Source organism: Mobula birostris, chromosome X, assembly GCF_030028105.1.
Source record: "Mobula birostris isolate sMobBir1 chromosome X, sMobBir1.hap1, whole genome shotgun sequence".
Taxonomy (NCBI): Eukaryota; Metazoa; Chordata; class Chondrichthyes; order Myliobatiformes; family Myliobatidae; genus Mobula; species Mobula birostris.
The window spans coordinates 13,693,622-13,709,720 of NC_092402.1; the positions used below are offsets into that span (position 1 = coordinate 13,693,622).

The 16,099-nt window shown below is 45.2% G+C and overlaps 1 protein-coding gene across 10 annotated transcripts in view; it reads right to left on the reverse strand.

The window, feature by feature from the left end:
• srcin1a (SRC kinase signaling inhibitor 1a) overlaps positions 1-16,099 on the reverse strand; it is a 577,643-nt gene that overhangs the window by 32,540 nt on the left and 529,004 nt on the right. For 9 of the 10 annotated variants that reach the window (XM_072248748.1, XM_072248747.1, XM_072248743.1 and 6 more), the window contains 4 exons: positions 10,378-10,434; positions 7,330-7,615; positions 6,009-6,237; positions 1,938-2,089 (listed from right to left, as the gene is read on the reverse strand). In XM_072248748.1, coding sequence (XP_072104849.1) covers positions 1,938-2,089; positions 6,009-6,237; positions 7,330-7,615; positions 10,378-10,434 — 724 coding nt within the window. The remainder of the gene's footprint in view (positions 1-1,937; positions 2,090-6,008; positions 6,238-7,329; positions 7,616-10,377; positions 10,435-16,099) is intronic. The other variant, XM_072248746.1, reaches the window with a different exon arrangement.

The following is a 16,099-nucleotide window of genomic DNA, read 5'->3' on the forward strand; positions in this document are numbered from 1 at the left end:
AGATAAGGGGGTAGAGAGACTGAGATGGGGAGACTGAGATAAGGGGGTAGACAGACCGAGATAGGGAGACTGAGATAAGGGGGTAGAAAGACTGAGATGGCGAGACTTACACCACCGTTGCACTTTCTGAAACTTTAGGATGTTTTACAACCAATAAGCAACCTTGGATCTGTTGCCACAATCATCATTGTAAAGGGATGAACAACTACCAGCATGAAGAGAGTGGCCTGCTAGTTGGGTTGCATAGAACATTATAGCACAGGAACAGGCCCTATGGCTCACAATGCTGTGCTGAAAAATTAAATTAATAATCAAATGCCCAACCAAACTAATCTTTTCTGCCTCCACAATGTCCATATTCTTTGATTCCCTGCTTCTTGAATATCCCTACTTATATGCCTCCACTACTACCCCAGGTTGCATTGGAGGCAAATAGGGATACCCCAGGCAGATACCCCTCTTCCTACCCCCTTCCCACTCTCAGTCCACAGTAGAGACCCATATCAGAATCAGGTTTATCATCACTCACATATTTAAAATTATGATAGAACTGCGCAGAAGTCTCAGGCAACCTAGCTAAGACTCAGCCCTTGGACATTACTGTCTATCTGCACTGCACTTTCTCTATAAATGTAATACTATATTCTCCACCTTGTTATCACTCTTACGTCAGAATGCTGTTCACTGACTTTAGTTCGGCATTCAATACTGTGATCCCCTCCAAGCTGATCGCCAAACTTCACCAGCTTGGTATCAGCTCATCCCTCTGCAACTGGACCTTGGACTTTCTGACTAACAGACCCCAATCAGTTAAGTTAGACAACCTCTCCTCCTCCACTCTCACCCTGAACTCCGGCGTGCCTCAAGGCTGTGTGCTGAGCCCTCTTCTGTACTCCCTTTTCACCTATGACTGCGTTCTTGTACATGGTTCTAACTCCATAATCGAGTTCGCAGACAACACCACGGTGGTTGGCCTGATCAGAGGGGATGACGAGACGGCCTACAGGGACGAGGTCCAGCACTTGGCCACATGGTGTGCCAACAACAACCTGGCCCTTAACACCCAGAAGACCAAGAAGATCATTGTGGACTTCAGGCATGCTAGGAGCCACACTCACAGCCCCACCTACATCAATAGAGCTGTAGTAGAATGTGTATCAAGCTTCAAATTCCTTGGTGTCCACATTTCCGAGGATCTCACTTGGTCCCTGACCTCCTCCATCCTGATCAAAAAGGCGCAACAGCGCCTTTATTTCCTGCGGAGCATCAAGAAAGTTCACCTCTGTCCCAGGATACTGCTGGACTTTTACCATTGTACCATTGAGAGCATACTCACCAACTGCACCTCAGTGTGGTATGGCAATAGTCCCGTATCGGACCGTAAAGCACTCCAGTGCATAGTGAAAACTGCCCAGTGGATTATAGGCACTCAATTGCCCGCCATTGAGAACATCTACCATAAACGCTGCCTGGGCAGGGCGAAAAGCATTATCAAGGATGCATCTCACCCTAACCATGGACTTTTTATTCTCCTCCCAGCCGGTAGGCGCTACAGGAGCCTCCGCTCCCGCACCAGCAGGCACAGGAAGAGCTACTTCCCTGAGGCTGTGACCCTGCTGAACCTCATATCACAACGCTAAGCAGTATTGCACCCATATTGTACTGTCTCAGTATTTTTATATTTGTGTGCTGTAGCACTTACTTTTTATTCGCAGTTATTTTGTAAATAACACTATTCTTTGCATTTCTGGTCAGATGCTAACTGCATTTCATTGGCTTTGTATCTGTACTCGGCACAATGACAATAAAGTTGAATCTAATCTAATCTAATCCTTCCTTTTGTACTTCTGTGATGTACTGATGTATGGAATGATCTGTCTGGATGGCAAAAGCCTTTCACTCTCCCTTGGTGCATGTGTTATTAACAAATCAATTACCTTGAGTGTGGCTTCCTTTTTGTTTGTGACGATCACCTCCCCGGTGCGGCCCGTGGTCAGTCCGTGGGACGAGGGGAAACTGCGGCGTGGCGGAGGTGGAGGTGGTGACTTGGAGGGTTTCTCAGTCCTGTACTTGTGGACCGTCAGTTCCTCTGTGAAACAATATAGCCCATTAATCACACCTACGTTTCCTCACCATAAACACAAGAGACTCTGCAGTCACTGGAGATCTCGCGCAACAAACACACACACAAAATGCTGGAGAAGATGCTGTAGGTGATGGAAATCTGTAATAAAGACAGAAAATACTGGAAACCCTCAGCAGGTCGGGCGGCACAGTAGCATAGCGATTAGCGCAGTGTTTCCCAACCATTTTTAGCCCAATGCCTCCCTAAAGCACCTTCATATTTGCCAACGCCCCTCTTAGGTACAATACACTTTCTGGTGCTCCCATAGTGTAAAAACATTGTGAATGAGAAAAATGATTCTGCTTTACATTTTTATTTGGTTTTAAACCCAGTTTACATGGCACCTTTGCTATCAATGTGATGCTTGAGCTTGATGGTTTTTTGCAAGAGTTAAAGTATCTGGTCAAGTGTGACAGCAAAAGCCTTAAGTCCTCACGCGTAACAATGTCCAAGCGGTTTGTTTTTTGTGAGAATGTGGTTCACTGCACTGAAGCCTCTTTCAACAAGGAGGAGGATGTAAATACAATGAAGGGCAGTTTGGCTCTTCTCCAGAGACCAGAAAACTTCGTATGACAGTGTACCACAAACCACACAAGCCGACATTTTAGAAAAGAATTTTTGCTTCTTCATCTTTCTGAATTTTGATAATTTCTTCTTGCAAGCTCTCTTCCTGTTCTTCCACCTTGCAAAGAAATAGTCTAATTACCCTGTCTGGAATGTCCAGATTATACAAATACTTGAATCAATTCTGGAAATTCTTCTTCAGAGACTGCAGTTGTAAGCAGTGCTTTTGCAAATCACTGTCTGTGAAAGAGAGTGCCATACTTTCCACGCAGGGAAACTGTGAGCACATTCTTCTCCCAATGTTTTGCTTATGTATTTCCAAATTTCTGATAAAAGTGGGCAATGCACTTTCTCCCTGGATTAAACTGAAATTCTCACCCTGCAGTTTCATATTTAGAATGTTCATTTTGTCATACAGATCAGCTAGGCATGCCACATCTCCACATAGAAGTTCAATCTTGTTTCCAAACTCTTGTTGACTTTGAGCAAAAATTCAATGACTGTGTCAAAGAGATGAAAGAAACATTTTAAGCAGCAGCCTTTTGAAAGCCACTTCAGTGTGAAGAAGCAAGCATTCAAAGTCTTCATCATTATCTTGGCGTAACTGGCGAAATATTCTGCTATTTGATGGATGAGCTTTAATTTTGTTGATAGCAGATATTACAAGAGTCATGCATGAAAACAGTCATTGGCTGAGGTCTTTGGCTGCGAGATGCTGATGATGAATTACACAATGGATTGCAAAACAGACTTGGAATTTCTTTTTTCATAAATGGCACTAAACCGGCATGGTGACCTAAACCAGTATGGTGCTCCATCTGTTGCACAAGAAATTGTGTTCCTAATCAGAATACTTTTATCCTCAATAAACATTTTGAGCTCATCACAGATTGATTCTCTGTTGATATTTGTTCTTAACTTTTTACAAAAGAGAATCTCATCATAAACTTTTCCATTTTTGATAAACCGTACATAAGCCATTAGCAATGCCTCTTTGCCTCACACAGTTGACTAATCCAGTTGTATCCCAAATTTTTGTAGCTCTGTGCATATTTGATACTCAATGTCTTCACTCATTTTGTCAATAAGATGAGCTACAGAGTTGTTACTCAGAGGAATTGATTTTAAAATACAGGTCCACAATCCCTTATCCGAAATCCTTGGGGCCAGTTGCATTTCGGAATTCAGAATTTTTCGGATTTCAGACCCCCCCCCCCCCCCATACCAAAAAACACGTATGCTCAAGTCCCTTATTTAACCTGTTTCAGTGCGGTGGACTCTAAGACCCAGCGGCGCACCAAACCTACGCACATCCTCCCATATACTTTAAATCATCTCTAGATTACTTATACTACCTAATACAATGTAAATAGTTGTTATACTGTATTGTTTAGGGAATAATGACAAGAAAACATTTTATTTCCAACAAAAACATTCAATAAAACACAAAGATATACAGCTTCAAATGAACCGAATCAAACACATGGTAAATGACTTATTGGAATAAATGTAGAACGTCACTGTCACTATAAAACTTCAGTAACTTGTCTTTCTGTTTATTTAAATCATGTACAGTGGTAGTTCTGACACTATTTTCTTCAGTAAGACGCCGCACAGACACACCACAATCAAGCTTCTGCAGTAACTCCACTTTCTGCGTTATTGATAATGATAGATGCTTCCTTCTCTTTTTCTCATTGTTACCCATAGGGGTATCTGCAGCTCTTTTTGACATTTTCACAGTGAAATTAAACAAAGTCAACAGTGAACACAAAATATCAGCGAACAGCAAATGCACGTGTAACCAGTACGAGCACTGAGACACAACTGACGTCTGGTGTCCTCTGACAGTGCTGCCACGTCACACCTGAGTGACGTTAGCTGTTGGCGAAAAAGACTTCGGTTTTCGAAGCTTTTTGGATTTCAAAATTCCGGATAAAGGAATGTGCACCTGTATTGGTATCCATTTTGAGAACAGTGGTGAGCATTTCTGATCCAGTAGGTATTATTAATCTTTCACCAATTGTATCAGATTTTGCTATCATTTTGGAAATGTTACAAGAAGCAATGAGACCACTATCAAGGTCATTTTTAACTTTCTTGGCAAATGACTCGAGTGTGCAACACTTTTCAAATGCTTCTTTCATCTTCTGAACTGAGTAATACCATTAAGTAGCCCTTCCAGGTGTCTTTTATGGAAGTGTTCCTGCAATCTTGATGGTTTCATGGCTTCACTAGACAGTACAGTATTGCAAATAAGACACATGCGACGTTGCTGATCTGACAGGAACGGAATAAAACCATACTCCAGGTACGTAACATTGTATTGGCGCAGTTTTTGTAGTTTCTGTTTCTTAGCAGGATTAGAATTCAAGGCTTCACTGCCTTCAGACTCATAAAGATCGCACCGTACGTATTTAACCATCATTAACGGGGCTAACTTAAAATAAAAAAATTAACACAAACTGGGAATGCCTTTTGGAGGTTGAGGACAGCAGCAAGTTGACATGGTCAGTCAGGTCTTGTGCCTCAAGTTATGGTGCCACTTACTGACCCCCCCCCCCAAGCATCTTGAACGTCCCCCGACAACTCCTTTTTCCCCAATGCCCCTTTAGGACATGTAACCACCCCTTGGGGTGGGGGGGGGGAGTACCACCCTTGTTGGAAATCACTGGGTTAGTGTAAAACTCTGACAACACCAGCAATCGGTCTATTTATTTATTGAGATACAGCACAGAACAGGCCTTCAAGCCACGCCACCCAGCAATCCCCAATTTAATCCTAGCCTAATCATGGGATAATTTACAATGACCAATTAACTTACCAACCGGTACGTCTTCGGACTGTGGGAGGAAACTGGAGCACCCGGAAGAAACCCACACGGTCATGGGGAGAACGTACAAACTCTTTACAGTCAGCGGCGGGAATTAAACCCAGTCGCTGGTACTGTAGAGCATCGTGCTAACCACTACGCTACCATACCACCCCGGGGCTTTGGTTTCCTCCCACGTCCACTGACATGAGTTTGCAGGTTAATTGGTCACATGGGTGTAATTGGACAGCATGGGCTAATTACCCTCGGCTTAAGAAATTCCTCCTCATCTCTGTTCTAAAGTGACATCCCCCTATACTGAGGCTGTGCTCTCTGGTTGTTGATTCCCCACTATAGGAAACAGTTTCTTCATATCCACTTTGTGTAAACCCTTCCCGTTCTTAGGTGGAGCTCAGAGTGTACAGAGTGAGACCTAATCAGTGATTTGGAAAGCTCTGGAAGGCCCGCAATGGCGGCTTTACGTTTGTGCGATACTGACGCATGTACCTGAGTGCCGTCGGCCATTGGCCTCTGCCTTGGCGGCCGTTTTCTGGGCGTGTTGCGGCTTTGCTTGTTTCTGGTCTGCCGCGGCAGCTACTTTCGGTTTGCTGGCGAAGCCGAGGTCGGGGATGGCCTTCATCAACTCGGCCTGGGTCTCCTCCAGCAGCCGGTTAATATCCCTGTTACTGAAGGAAGGCAGGCTGCCGCGTTTCTCATCCCAGTCCCGCTCGGCGGCCTGGAGACAGGAAGGGCAGCAAATCAACATCCAGGAATTCCACAGTGTTCCCAGCAGAGCCAGCTCCCGGATACACATGGGAGAGGAGGAACACCCCTCTCGTCTCCAATCCAGAGGGAGGGGAGAGACGGATGAGAAGGAAGGAGAGGGAAAAGGGAAGGCAAGGAGACAGGTGGGAAAGAGACAAGGGACACAGGAGGGAGGTGAGGGTTAGGTGAGGGAGGTGAGGGGGAGGAAGGGGGAGTCTTCATCTCAGGTTCTCGATATTTATTACTTATTTTTTTTCCTCTTTTAAATTTGCGCCGTTTGCTGTATTTTACACATTGGCTGTTTGTCCGTCCTGTTGCGTACAATCTTTCATTGATTCTATTGTGTTTCTTGCATCTACTGTGAATGCCCGCAAGAAAATGAATTGCAGGTTTATATGTTGACATACTTCATTTGTACTTTGATACCCCTCACCCTGTAAACCCGTGCCCTCTAGTTTTAGATCCTCCTACCCTGGGAAAGCAGGGATATGAAGGGAGGAGGGGGATGTGTGGAGGCAGTGGAGGGGGTGAGATTTGGGGAAAGGGCAGGGGGTGGGAGCAGAAAGGAGAGATGGAGGGGGAGGGAGTGGGGAGAGGGAGGAGTGGGAATGGGGAGGGTGCAAGGAGAGTGGGTGAGGGGGAGAGGAGGGGAGGAAAGGGGGAGGAGGGAAGGAAAGGGGGAGGAGGGGAGGAAAGGGGGAGAAGGGGAAAGGGGAGAGGAAGGAGGGAGGGATGGGATGAGAGGGTAGAGGAGAGATGGAGGGGAGGGGAGGGGGCAGGGGAAGTGGGAACAGAGAGGGTACTATGAGAGTGGGGGGGAGGAGGAGAAGGAGATGGAGAGGAGAGGGGGGAAAAGGGAAAGGAGGTACTGTACATATCATGCAAGCCCTGGGTAGAGAGGGAGGTGAGGACCCTTGTGGAGGCGCTTCTTGTCCCTCAGAGGACAACATGCCAAACCGCAACAATGTCCCTCACCAAACGGAAGACCAATGTGAAGTCCCAGACCAAGGTGCCCCACTGACATATGCTCCAACACGGAGTCGTTTAAGTTTCAACACTTTACCTCCACAGAGACGGTTCGATCAGAGTTCCTCTTGCCCGGAGCGGGGACCTCTTCCGCTGAGCTGTTCTGCCCAGTTGCTCCCTGTGGATTCTGGGAAGGAGCAGCATGAGCCAAGGAATTCTGGGAGAACTGGGCTAAGCTGGGATCGTGGTTCTGCCAGCTCTTTGCTAAGGGAGGGCTGGTGGGAATTTCAAATTCCAAGCTCCTGGAGTGGGAATCTGTGCTTGTGTGCTTCAGCGACTGGGCAGTGGTTTCTTCAGCTTTCATCAACACCTCAGTTGGCTGTCTGTGGAATAAATCCAAACTCAGCATAAATTCCAGTTCCCCACACAATGATTTCAATAATCTTCCTTCCCCTAAATATAAAAAAACTTTGTTTAATGTTTTAGCTTGCTCCCTCTTCCCAGCTTGTCATTCCTGAAGTGGTCTTGAGGAAGTACTGGACTGTTAGATTTAGAGTGCTCAATTTCCCCTTAAAAATATCACCCTCATCCTTAACCTATGACCTCTAGTTCTAGTCTGACCCAACTTCAGGGGGAAAGCCTGCTTGCATTTACCCTATCTACACCCCTCATAATTTTGTGTACCTCTATCAAATCTCCCCTCATTTTCCTATGTTACAGAGGATTTCCTATTACAATTGTTCCTTATAACTCAAGTCCTCAAAGTCCTAGCATCATCCTTGTAAATCTTTTCTTTACTCTTTCAATCTTATTGACATCTTTTCTGTAGGTAGGTGACAAGAACAGCACACAATACTCCAAATTAGTCCTCAGCAACATCTTGTACAACTCCAACATAACATCTCAACTCCTGGACTTGATAGTAGCACACAAAATGCTGGAGGAACTCAACAAGTCAGGACTGAAGAAGGGTCTCGGCCCAAAATGACAACTGCTTATTCCTCTCCATAGATGCTGCCTGATCTCCTGAGGTCCTCCAGCAATACTCTGGATTTCCAGCATCTGCAGAATCTTGTGTCCTGTACTCAATACTTTGATTTATGAAGGTCAACTGACGAAAGCTCTCTTTATCACCCTATCTACCTATGATGCCACTTTCAAGGAATTATTGATTGGTATTCCCAGATCTCTCTGTTCTAACACTCCTTTTGCTGCATCCACTCAATCCTTGACCAGGTCTGCGGTCACACTGAGATAGAGTATTCCTGAGGAGTTCTGTGCAATTCAATGGCAGCCTTCTTAAACAAGGTAGTGTAAAGTTCTGGAGCTGAGACAGCATAAAAATAAAATTAAAGCCACCCTATCACAAATATTTTCTGTTTACCTTGATTAATGGTGAGATTAAAAAGCCTCCTTGGTAGCGACTGTAGATTTCCAATTCAACTTTATTATCAAAATACGTATTCTATAAACAATCTTGAGATTCATCTTCTTTCAGACACCCGGAAAACAAAGAACTACCACAGAATCCACAAAAAACACACACAACTGACAAGCATATAATGTGCAAACGATGAGAAACTGTGCAAATATTTTTTGAAAAAATACCCAAATAATACTGAAAACAAGAGCTGCAGAGTCCCTGAAAGTGAGTCTACAGTCATTTCAGCACTGAGGTGAGTGAAGCCAGTCCAGGAGCCTCCTAGTTGTCTTAGACTGTTAGACATGTTTCAGCCAAGCTGCTAAACTGAGAGTCCCTGTCTACCTCTTTGTACTATACACAGTTGGTGCACAAATGCAGCAAATATTAAGAAACCTGTGTATACTTCCCTTTTCTGATACATTAGAGACATTTAATAAACTTTTAGATAGGTACATGGATGATAGAAAAATGGAGGGCTACACAGGATGGAAGGGTTAGATTGATCTTAGAATAGGTTGGCTGGCTCAATGCATTGGCTGAAGGGCCTGTACTGTGCTGTAATGTTCTATGTTCTACGTTCTGACGCAGCTCTCGGCACATGGCCAAAAATGTTGAAACACTGCTGTTTCCATCATCAAGGACCCCTGCCATCCAGTCCATGTTCTCTTCTCGCTGCTGCCATTAGGAAGGAGGTACAGAAGCCTTAGGTTCCACACCACTAGATTCAGGAACAGTTAATAACCTTCAACCATCAGGCTCCTGAACCGGCGTGGATAACTGCAATAACCTCAACGTTGAATCACAACCTATAGGCGCTACAATTTATGTTCTCAATATTATTTATTGCTTGCAAGGTTTGTCTTCTTTTGCACATTGGTTGTTTGTCCATCTTTGTTTTTGTGTGTTTACTGTTTCTTTGTCTCTACTGTGAATGCCTGCAAGAAAAATGAATCTCAGGGTAGTATTTGGTGACATTTATGTACTGTGATGATAAATTAAGCTTGAACTTTGAACTTTGCCTGGAGAAATATTCTGCAAGTAAATTGGCTGCCAATTAAGAACCAGGACATGCCCTCTTCTCATTACTACCTTCAGGGAGGAGGTACAAGAGCCTGAAGACATACACTTAATGTTTTAGGAACCGTTTCTTCCCCTCCACCAACAGATATCTGAACAGACAATGAACCCATGAACACTAGCTCACTATTTCTTGCTCTCTTTATATATATATATATTTATTTATTATAGCAATTTACAGTTATGTATTGCATTGTACTGCTGCCGCAAAACAACAAATTTCAGGACATTTGTCAACGATATTAAACCTGAGTCTGATTCTGCCGACTCTCCCACATTATGTGATCACATGTTAAAAGTATTTCGTTGTAAAACTCCAGGTTGTCTCAGGTTTTATATCAACGCAGGCCTTTCTTTCTTTACACACATGGTAACTGTAAATGCAACAAACACACATCAAAGCAAACAAAGCTAATTAACTTGAGGATTCATACTGGAGTTTCAGTCACTAAGGTTTCAACTAAAACTATGTGCGTAAATAAACAAACTGAGAACAATCAGCAGTATGAGGATGGGGGAAGAAAGGGGTTGTCTGGAACTGAAAAGGAAAAAGTCCCAGAGACAAACAGGAGAGACAGTTGGAACATCTGGGGAGGCAGGGAAGAGGCAGACAAGAATCTCCAGGGTGAAAATGGCCTTAGTTACCTGCCAAACCGTCTTGGGTAGACCTCCCCGGGATGGGCTGAAGCAGAAGGCGAACAACTGGATAACAAAAGAGAAAGACAGCACACAAGTCACCAAAGGTGAGTTCCTGAAACAGAACTCTGTTTATAGTGACCACATCTGAAAGCAGGGAATGCTGCTCGCTTAGGGTCCCAACAGCAAGGTGGAATAGTCCAGAACAAGACCAGTTTACACAGAGAATGAAATCTGAGGGGGCTGGAAATCTGAAATTATAAACAGAAAATGCTGGAAATACTCAGCAAGTCTGGTGGAATCTGAGATCTGTGGAGGGAGAAAGAGGTTTATTTTTAATCCATTCATGAATTGTAGGCACCTGAAAATGTATTTATTGCCCATTGCTGAATGCCGTTGGGAAGGTGTGGTGAGCTGCCATCTTGAACTCCAGCAGCCTTTCTGGTGAAGGTGCTCCCACCATCGGCGTTATTGGGACAGACAGGATTTAGAGTGGGTAGCAAGGTCGTGTAGCAATTAGTTTAATGTTTTACAGGGCCAGCGATCAGAAGATTGTGATTTAATTCCCACTGCTATCGTTAAGGAGTTCTTCCCGTGACCATGTGAGTTTCTTCTCCAGTTTCCTCCCACAATCCAAAGGTTAGGGTTAGCAAGTTGTGGGCATGCTATGTTGGCACAGGAAGCGTGGAGACACTTGTGGGGTACACCCAGCCCATCCTCAGACGGTGTTGGTCATTGACACAACAATGCAGTTCATTGTATGTTTCGATGTACATGTGACAAATAAATTTCACCTTTATTTTTACTTAGACCACTGTCCCTACTGAGCTGTTAGGATGCGTGGCCACACTGTTCCCGCGCAGCTAGGATTTTCTTTTATATAACGTTAATATGAAGTGCCGCACAGTTTTCAGGCCACGTACAAATTTCCCACTCAGAACAATCGTTGGTCCATGCAGCTGTAAAGAAAAAAACAGAGGGAACTGTCTAATAAAAAATCTAGGCCCAACAATGATGAAGGAAGAGAGATATATTTGCACGTCAGGTTGGAGTCTGATGAGAAGATCTCGAGAGTCTAGTGTTCCCATTCACCTTCGATATCATGCTGTTCCAAGTCGGTGGATCCGATGTCTGTGTAAGTAGAAGGCAAGAGGGCTGGTGAGTCAGTGACATTGGAGTTCGAGCCTAGAGTTTGGGGTTCCGATATCGGCTAGTCCAGTAATTGATACCAAAGTTTGAATCCCGAAGGCCAAAGCCTGGGGACTGGAGGCCGGAGGACGGTCCTTGTGCAAGGGTGGTTGAGAAGGAGGAAAGAGGTTTATTTTGCTGATGTTATTTGGTTACCTGTTGTGTTCTGCGTTGTTCTGCTGAACATTGTGGACATGCTGTGCTGGCAGCAAAATGTGTGGCGACACTTGTGGGCTGCTCGTCACTGCAAACGATGCATTTCACTGTATGGTTCGATGTACATGTGATAAATATATGAATCTCAATCTGAGTACTTGTCACGTTCCTGGAAAGGTTCTGAGGAGGTGTGACATGAGCTAGTCACAAGACATCCTACCTCTGATTTGCTCTCGTATTGGTGATATCGGTGCAGCTTAGCTGCTGATCGGCGGTCAGCTGCCAGACCCAACAATAACTTCTATCCCTGTTACCAGACTCCTGGACAAACATTTCATGTACTAAGGGTGAAGTTCCTGGGCACCAACATCCCTGAAGATCTATCCTGGGCCGAACATGTTGATGCAATCATGAAGAAGGTATGCCAGCAGCTATATTTTATGAGGAGTTTGAGGAGATTTTGCATGTCACCAGACCCGAGCAAATTTCTACAGATGTACTGTGGAGAGAATTCTAACTGGCTGCATCACCATCTGGTATGTGGGGGTGGGGGACACTGCACAGGATCGGAAAAAGCTGCGGAGGGTTATAGACTTCACCTGCCCTATCATGGGCACTAGCCTCACCACCACCAAGGACATCTTCAAAAGGTGGCATCAACCACTAAAGACCCTCCCCATCCAGGACATGCCCCCTTCTCATCGCTACCATCACGAAGGAGGTACAGCAGCCTGAAGACACACACTCAACATTTTAGGAACAGCTTCTTCCCTTCAACCACCAGATTGCTGAATGGACAATTAACACATGAATACTACCTCACATTTTACTCTCTTTTTGCGCTAATTATTTATTTTTTTATTTTTCTTTTTGTAACTTATAGTAATTCTTTACACCTTGCACTGTACTGCTGCCACAAAACAACAGATTTGATGAGATATATCAGTAATAATAGACCTGACTCACAATCTGATTCTTGAATCCCCATCTCTACCAACTCTGAATGGTTGGCCATCTAATGCACTCCATGGTGCAGGAAACTGAATCACTGCCCAAACGGATGACTCCCCATTCAGTCATACTGGCATCCTGAACTCTGATCAGTAATGTGCAGAAGGATTCAAGGACAAGTGGTTACTAATACAATTCCCTCTAAGTCATGATACTCCCATGGCAAACCTGAGGCTTAGTCAACCCCATTTCACCCACAGGTGAGTAGAACAAAAGACTACTGGTGGCATGGTAGTGTAGCAGTTAGCACCAGCGATGGCCCATTAAGGTTCAAAATCCACTGCTGCCTGTAAGAAGTTTGCACATTCTGCTTGTGACCGCGTGTTTCCTCCAGGTGCTCCGGTATCCTCCCACGTTCCAAACACAGATGGTTAATGTTAGTAAGTTGAAGGCATGCTACGTTGGCACCGGAAGCATCTCCCAGCACAACCCCCACCAATTTGATTTGTCACGAACAACACATTTCACTTTATGTTTCGATGTTTTGATGTACAGTACTGTGCAAATGTCTTAGGCACATATATACAGCTAGGGTGCCTAAGACTTTTGCCCATAACTGTAGTAATTTTACGTATTGCATTGTACTGCTGCCGCAAAAAAAAACAAATTTCATGACACATATGAGTGATGATAAACCTGATTCTGATACGGGTCTCTATTGTGGACTGACAGTGAGAAGGGGGCAGGGAGAGGGGAATCATGGTTGGGAAAAGGGGAAGGGAGAGGGGAGAAAGCAGGAAGTACCAGGGAGACATTCTGTAATGATCAATAAACCAATTGTTTGGAATCAAATGGCCTAGGCTGGTGTCTCAGGGCTGGGTGTGTCTGCACCCGTGTCAGCACTAACACCCCCCCACACCCCCCGTCCCTGGCACTCCTTCTCTGCCACCTGTCCCACACCCCCCACGATCCCTAATATCCTTTGCTCCCACCAGATTTACAAACTCGTCTCTGCTCCACATTGACAAGTACAGTACTGTGCTAAAGTCTAGGGGGGTGTGTGTGTGTGTGTGTATGTGTATATATATCTAGGGTGCCTAAGACTTTTGAACAATACTGTACATGTGACAAATAAAGCTAATCTTAGATCTTAAATATATAACGCCCAGCTTCAATACAATTCTAGGCTCAATTATTCCAGGGGCAGTTAGTAAAGACCACTCTGGAACAAAGCATTAACACCATGGACTTCAAAGTGGCACAGCACCAATCTGAACAAATTTAGGGGATTGCTATTATCCTAGGGGAAAGATGTTCTTGTTGACCCTCACCAATTTTTACAGATGCACCACAGACAGTACCCTATCAGGATGCATTACGACTTGGTATGGCAACTGCTCTGTCTGAGACTGCAAGCAATAGTTGTGGATACAACCCACTTATCGCGAAAACTAGCCTCCCTTCATGGACTCTGTCTACATTTCTCGCTGTATCAGTAAAGCAGCCACCATAATCAAAGAAACACACACAAAATGCTGGAGGAACTCAGCAGGCCAAGCAGCGTCTATGGAAAAAAGTACAGTCAACGTTTTGGGCCAAGATCCATCGGCAGGACTGGAGAAAAAATGCTTTGGAGTAGATTTAAAAGGTGGGGGGGGGGAGGGGAGAGAGAAACGCCAGGTGATAGGTGAAACGCCAGGGAGGGATGAAGTAAAGAGCTGGGAAGTTTGTTGGTGAAAGAGACAGAAGGCCGTGGAAGAAAGAAAAGGGGGGAGGAGCACCAGAGGGAGGCGATGGGTGGACAAGGAGTTAAAGTGAGAGAGGGAAATGGTGAAGGGCGAGGGGGAAGTCTGAGAAATCAATATTCATGCCATCAGGTTGGAGGCTACCCAAACGGAATATGAAGTGTTGTTCCTCCAGCCTGAGTGTGGCCTCATCATGACAGTGGAGGAGGCCATGAATGGACATATCGGAATGGGAATGGGAAGTGGAATTAAAATGAGTGGCCACTGGGAGATCCCGCTTGTTCTGGCGGATGGAGCATAGATGCCAGGCGAATCGGCCTGTCAATGGTAATGAGGGAGGAGGTGTAGGGGCAGGTGTAGCACTTGGGCACACCAGGAGCACCAGACACAGTGCCCCCAACCGACTCACAGGTGAAGACAAGTGCTACACTACCATTCAGGACCCTAAACAGTCCTTCCAGGGGAGGTGACATGTCACCTGTGAGTCTGTTGGGGTCACACACTGTGTTTGGTGCTCCTGGTGTGGCCTCTTGCATATTTGTGAGATCCAACGTAGATTGGGAGACTGCTTCACCGAGCATCTACCCTTCGTCCGCCAGAACAAGCGGGATCTCCCAGTGGTCACTCATTTTAATTCCACTTCCCATTCCCATTCCCATTCCAATATGTCCATCCATGGCCTCCTCCACTGTTGTGATAAGGCCACACTTAGGCTGGAGGAACAACACCTTATATTCCATTTGGGTAGCCTCCAACCTGATGGCATGAATAGCAATTTCTCAAACTTCTGGTCATGGACCCCTTTCACCATTTCCCTCCCTCACCTTAACTCCTTGCTTGTCCATCACCTCCCTCTGGTGCTCCCCCCTTTTTCTCTCTTCCATGGTCTTCTGTCTCTTTCAGCAATCAACTTCCCAGCTCTTTACTTCACCCCTCCCCCTCCAAGTTTCACCTATCACCTTGTGTTTCTCTTTTCCTTCTCCAGTCCTGCTGAAGTGTTTCGGCCCGAAACGTCGACTGTACTTTTTTCCATAGATGCTGCCTGGCCTGTTGAGTTCCTCCAGCATTTTCTGTGTGTGTTGCTCAGATTTCCAGCATCTGCAGATTTTCTCTTGTTTGAACATAATCAAAGACCTCACTCACCCCAGATCAGACATTCCCTCGTCTCCCCCCTCCCACTGGGCAGAAGATATAAAGGCCTGAAATCACGAAACATGGGCTTTGAGGATAGCTTCGGTCCTTCTGTTATAAGCCCTTGAATGGACCTCTGGCACAAGGAAGATGAACTCCGGATCTCGCGAACTACCTCATTCTGGTCTTGCACCTTATTGTCCGCCTGCATTGCACTGCCTCTGTAACAGCACCATTATATTTTGCATTCTGTTATTGCCTTTCCCTTGTACTGATGTGACAAATTGATCCGTATGGATAGTACTGGAAACAAAGTTTTTCACTGTACATGTAACAAGAATAACCCAATTTACCACTTTCCTGACCATCCTGTAATCTGTACAACTGGACAATGAAGCAGACACTCAAGGCCCTGCATCAACTATGGATGCTGCGTCCCAGCTGTCCATGTGGTATGCAAGCCAGGGCAGTGCGATATGGAGAAAAAGCTGTTTCCCCTCTTTACACAGCTGATGAATCCAAAGGGAAGGTACAGACTGATGCAGTTTGCCACCAGTGAC